The sequence below is a fragment of the Hippocampus comes genome, unplaced genomic scaffold (genome assembly GCF_001891065.2).
Source record: "Hippocampus comes isolate QL1 unplaced genomic scaffold, H_comes_QL1_v1.1 scaffold174, whole genome shotgun sequence".
Lineage (NCBI taxonomy): Eukaryota > Metazoa > Chordata > Actinopteri > Syngnathiformes > Syngnathidae > Hippocampus > Hippocampus comes.
Window position 1 is genome coordinate 9,163,605 of NW_017805983.1, and position 6,305 is coordinate 9,169,909.

The 6,305-nt window shown below is 39.8% G+C and overlaps 1 protein-coding gene across 1 annotated transcript in view; it reads left to right on the top strand.

The window, feature by feature from the left end:
* tpk2 (thiamin pyrophosphokinase 2) overlaps positions 1-3,932 on the top strand; it is a 5,381-nt gene extending 1,449 nt beyond the window's left edge. The window contains 7 exon segments of the mRNA XM_019890670.1: positions 1,258-1,321; positions 1,384-1,514; positions 1,843-1,921; positions 1,924-1,960; positions 3,420-3,552; positions 3,670-3,766; positions 3,853-3,932. Coding sequence (XP_019746229.1) covers positions 1,258-1,321; positions 1,384-1,514; positions 1,843-1,921; positions 1,924-1,960; positions 3,420-3,552; positions 3,670-3,766; positions 3,853-3,932 — 621 coding nt within the window.
* Positions 3,933-6,305: the final 2,373 nt, after the last annotated feature.

Sequence of the window (6,305 nt, forward strand, 5' to 3'; positions counted from 1 at the left end):
TCATGTCGTTCACTTCAAAGAGCCGGCTCTAAGAGCCGGCTCGTTCGCGAACGACACATCACTAATTGGCATTGTAAATGACTGGGGTCAATGCTCCTGATGTCATTCACAAAGCCACGCCTTATAAAGGCACACGTCAACATAACATTGCAATGTGCGTGATTACACTTTATAAACCGAGGGTCTTTATTTAAAATCTCCTTGATTGTTTAATATTTTACAATACAGTGCTATTTTTTATCAAAACGTTGTATCATAAAGTGTGATTTTAGTTTATTTTGTAGGCTGGAATGAGTTAATGACATTCCAACTCTTTTCAATGAAGTAAACATGTAATTTGAGTTACAAGCTTGATCATGGAACAAATTAAACTCAAGTCACGATACCACTGTACCATTATGTTGAATTTACTCTGTTTCAAATTTCAATCAGTTTCATTGCAAATGTCAACAAAAAAGGGGCTTGAAGCAAGCATACTTCGCTTTTATTTGAAGAATTGTCCATATTTCCCTCGATGACACAGTAGTCTCCTTGGCGAAAGGAATAGTGTACTTTAAAAAAAAAGTGTTTTAAGAAATTAAAATGTTTTTAAAGCTTGTGGGAGTGAAAATAGTACATAAAATCTCTCTTTACACACATATATATGAATATATATATATATTCGTGTGTGTGTGTGTGTGTGTGTGTGTGTGTGTGTGTGTGTGTGTGTGTGTGTGTGTACACACTGATAAACGAGGGTTCACTGTATTAGATTGATTTTTTTTTTTTTTTTTTTTTTAAACGGTCAGATTTCAAATTCACCTCAGAGTGTTCCCCAAAAGAATGTCAGGAGTTTTTATCATCCTGTGACTGCTTGGTCAAAACGAGCCACGTTTGACTGCCAAAACATGTCACTAGGAATCTTCACATTTGATGTTTTATGTTATGTGTTTTGTGATATTATTGTTATTTTATGTTAAGTGTTCTGTAAAGTATTTTGTTATAGCTACAGCTGTTGTGAAAGTGGTATGTAAATATAAATGTTTGTATTTTATTGTAATAATTGAGGAATTGATTATTGGCGAGCGTGATGTATTTTGGTTGATTTTTTTTTTCTTTTTAATGTCATGCCACTAGAGAAGCCTTGAACTGCTCCAGATGTATGTGGGACCGTTGTATGCTCTTATTATTACCACTGCGAAACACAATGTTGCTTTTTTAAACCGGAAGGATATAATACAAAAAGTATTAATTGGATGATGTATTCTCTTCTCTTAGAGGTTCAATGTAATTGGCAAATTCTCAGACCCTCCAGTGATGTGGATGGAAAGAGCAGCTACCAGTGAGTCACCCACATCCATCGTTGCACGAGTCCCATCTGATGCTCACTCTCCTGTCCAACAGGCCTTTTCGGGGTTAAGTGCTATGGAGTCCATATCAATGGTTACACCGTTAGTGAGACTGGGGACCTCTGTATGTGGCTCGCACGACGCTCTCCCACCAAGCCGACCTATCCTGGACGACTTGACAACATGGTGAGCACAAACGGGTCACAACCAGCAGCCCAAATGAACACACTTGCAATTCAGTGTGTAGAAAAGCACATCACAGGGAGAACAGGCACAGGAGAGGAGGAATTGTGTGTCATTTTTTTATTAAATCTTTCTGCTTTTCCACTAAATAAAGACAACGAAAGACAAACAATAAGTACCTGAACAAAATGCATAAGATAAAGTTGTAGGCCTCTGTAAAACACCAATTCCTGTTTTCCTATGCCAAAAGGACTGCTGTTGAAAAATTTACTGTTGTCCTTGATTAATGTCTGGTTGAGGGATTCAATTGATCAGCCTTGTGTCCTTGAAGGCAGCCGGTGGTCTGGCTGCTGGTGTGAGCATCAAGAACACACTTATGAAAGAATGTCAGGAAGAGGCATGTATCCCAAAGTGCTTGCAGAAAAGGCCCACCCTGTATCCACCATAAGGTACGTGTAGACTCTTTTCGACACATTTCAAAGATCTAAATTAATGTCGGTCTTGTAGATCAAATACCACTGTCACTATCAAAGGAAAGTAAATAATTCTTGAAACTCTGAGAGATGTTTCAAATTGTTATGGTTGCATGCAGCAATTCGAAGCTACTGGTGCTTGAGCAGAGTCTCAAGAACAGCCAGTTCCTCCAAGGGCTTGCAGTCATGTATCAGGCTGTATTTTGGCCTCATATATACAAGGAGAGGCGGCCCAGTGGTTAGTGCGTCGACCTCACAGTGCAGAGGTACCGAGTTCAATTCCAGCGCCAGCCTCCTGTGTGGAGTTTGCATGTTCTGCCTGGGCCTGCGTGGATTTTCTACACGTACTCCAGTTTCCTCCCACGTTCCAAAAACATGCATGGCAGGCTGATTGAACACTCCAAATTGTCCCTCGTGTGAGCGCGGATAGTTGTTCGTCTCTGTGTGCCCTGTGATTGGCTGGCAACCAGTTCAGGGTGTCCCCCGCCTCCTGCCCGAAGACAGCTGGGGTAGGCTCCAGCACCCCCTGCGACCCTTTTGAGGATAAGTGGATCGGAAAATGAATGAATGAATGAATATACAAGGAGAAATGTTTACATTGGGTTCAGAAATATATTAGGGCGGATTTGTGTCAAAATGACCTCTGCAAAATACAGTATGTGGAGTTCCGATTACCTGCCGTGGTTTTAAAAAAAAAAAATTCATGCCTATGCCGTAAAGTAATTCTAATGCAGGACAATGCAGTATCTTACACTGTAACTGTATTGTCATGAATAAATCTGCTATGGGCATGCTGTAACTTTTGCTCATTCCATTGGTTGTCACCACAGAACATCAAATGATTTGTTTTGCATGATTTTTATGCTGAATGCCCTTTTTGGTGCCCTTTTTCATATTTGGGCTTGGGACCTGATGTGGTTCGGTGTTTGGGACCGGCGCAGCAGCATGTACTTCTATAAAGAGAGAAAAACTCATAGTGTGGCTACCATTATCCCCTGACCTCAACTTTATTGAAGTGCAACATTGTTAAAAGATCTATGAGCATGGGCAGCATTGTAACTCCAACTAACGAAACTGGGAGGCAATTCTTGCAACCTCAAACACAATACAGGCAGAAACTATCCTTTACTATGAGTTGTTATTTTTAACAGTCATGTTTAATAATTTGGAACACTGTCTTTTGAGTAATTTTGTAAAACTGGAGTACTATTGTCACCATGGTTTGGGTCAATAACACCCCCCCCCCCCGCATTGCAAAAGGTCGTTATGTTAAAAACAAAAATGCATCAACATTGGGAAAATGAACAAAACCAGCATGTCTATAATAATTTTGGAACAATATAATTACAGTGGTATTTTAGCCAACAAACTAAATCCTGTCCTTGACATTGAAGACAAATGAGTACCACTTATTGCTTGAAAAAATGTTCACTAGCTACACTTATGAAGATGAAGATGGGGTCTCTTCAGAGTGTTCGTTTATCTTTGATTTGGAACTTCCACCAACCTTCAAGCCCAGTGCAGGGGATGGAAAAGTGCAGAAATTCTACCTCCTGCCCATAGAGAAGGTGAGAGTATGATTAGCGACTCCCAGAATTAACTATGTAACCATAAGGGCTACCCTAAAATCTCCAGGATCCAAAGATGATGTTCTATCCTTTTAATGAATGCATTTCTTTCTTTAGGTGAAAGAAATGCTGGCCCCTGAAGATTTCAAATCTAACTCTGCCATGGTGGTCTTGGACTTTCTCATTAGACATTCAGTTATTGAGCCTGACAGAGGTCAGTCACGTTCTAGAACAGGTTATGTACAGATCCAATGTGTAGACCTGTTCAACCAAGTCTCCATGTGGTTCTTGTCTTTTCAGAACCCTTTTACCAGGAAATTGTGTCCGGACTCCACCAAGACATAGAAAGCATTTGTAATCATGAAAAGTCCCTCTTTTAATACTGTACCTGATTTGTTTTTAATTTTTTTTCTTCTTCAGTTTTGTTTAATTTGTTTCAGTTGTGATTGTTAAAGTGCTCTACAAATTGAACAGACCAAGTTGAGTAATGTAAAGTAGTTAATTTTTCAAGCCTTTTTTTGAACGTTTTGACAATGGTTGTTTTCACAATGCTTTTCCACAGAAGGGCTTTGTAACCAACTCGGTGTCTTCAAACCCAGAGATGGGAAATCCCCCACCCTCCAAATCTCCAGGCTCTGCTTTCTCAAAGGAAAGTGTGTCAGTGGAATTAAGGAGATCTTTGTTAATTGCGCACTGCTTCCCACTCCTGAGACACCGGATAGTGGACAAGCTCGATCACCTGCACACCTTGTATAATGCTGTACAAATTAACTTGCTTTGCCTAATATACTTGATCTGTAGGACACAAGCACAATGTCATTGTTATTAAGAATATAACATTTTATGTTGTTGTGCCACTGTGTTGTTGTGCCACTGTGTTCTTATGTTGCACAATTTCTCTTAAAATGACCAATCCCTGGAAATATTTATTTGAATTTCAAAGACCGTGAGCAATGAATAGAGCAGTAAAAAAAATAAAAATAAAAATACTTGTACCTTCTTCCACGGACCTCAGTCGACTTTAACAATCTTACTTGACCGCGTTGAATTTGTGTGTGCGTATGAGTGAGCGTGTGTGTGTGTGTGTGTGTGTGTGTGCGTGCGTGCGTGCGTGCGTGCGTGTGTGTGTGAGATGTAATAGAATTCTGCATACGACTGTGATGTAAAACAAGACTGTGTAGAATTTTTTTTTAAACTGCATTTAAGGGTGAGACAAGACTGGCTGTCCATATATGGCCCAGAGTCATAAATTGATTTCTGGGCCACATGCTTCACTCAACAACTGGCCTGCATCTTGTCTGCCAGAGTCAATCCAGTGCCTCCTTTGCCACTCCTGAGCCATGATCAGCCCATATGCCTGATGCCAGTACCGACGCAATGTCACCTGTGCCGGCTTCATGGCGCATCTGGGCCAAATGTCTTTGCTATGTGAGAACCTTTTGATATTGAAGGACCAAATTACAATTTTGACGCAGTTTTTTTATTGATATTCTAACACATGTAGTGTGTGAGTTGTGAACTTTTACCCTCTATAAGGATCACCCCAATATGCAAGTATAAATATTCAGGTTTTAAATATACATCATCACTGATAACCAGTAGCATCTATCACTTCATTCGTCAGCGCGAACTTTACGAACAGTTTGATGATCTTAGTCATAGGCAGAATCTCCTGTCCAGTGATGACTAGTGATGGAAATTCAGGCTCTTTTTAGAGAGCCGGTTCTTTTGGCTCGGCTCACTAAAAAGAGCCGGCTCTTTCGGCTCTCAAATGGCTCCTCAGTTTTTTTGTTGCTTAAATTAATTTACTCCCAAAAATAATGTAAAATTATGTGTAAAATGAATTACGAATGTAAAAAATGTACAGTATATCAAATATTTATTATTTATATGGCTTTATATTATTCTGAACATACTCAACATGGCGTACAACATGGAGTGCTACAAAAAATAAATTACAAAGTACAAAAACAAAGACCCATCTCAAAACAAGGTCAACAAAAAGTTCCAATCTCTGATTGTGTATATTTATAAGCGTTTAACTATTTACAGTAAAACAACATAAGTAAGCTTTGATTACCACACAACAAATTACAAATTAAAATTTGGTATTGGATATTTTAACCTTGCCCAGTCTACACGCTGCCTTTGAACTATCAATTAAGTTGAAATTAGTCCAAATTTCATTGCGTTTCCGATCCATTTTCTCACCTTTCCACTTTCCACGTGTAGTTTTTTTCTCTGTACTGTAGCGCTATCGAGCTCTCTCTCGTCTCCCTGTCTCTCCTGTTCGTGCTGCTCACAGTGTGCTGCTGTCTCTCTAACTCCTCCCCCTTCTCTTCACTGAAGCGCGTGTGACGTGCGGCTTTAACCGACAGGGGGAAAAAAAACAGGAGAAAAAAAAAGTCGGCTCCCATAAAGAGCGGCTCCCGATGAGGAGCCGGCTCATGTCGTTCACTTCAAAGAGCCGGCTCTAAGAGCCGGTTCGTTCGCGAACGACACATCACTAGTGATGACATCAATAGCATCTGAACAGAACGCATGACGCTTTATTCATTGCTTGCTTTTCCCTCCTAAAAAAAACTAATATATTTATTGTGAAGAAAGAGTTTTAAATTTAGTATCCTTGATCTTAACCGTTGAATAAATCTGCAGTGAAATAAAATTTCACTCGCCTGCTTGTTTTATTTTGCTCAGAAAAAGGCGTATAGCAATTTCTGCGACTTCCTGGCTGGAGGGCGCTGTTAACGTTG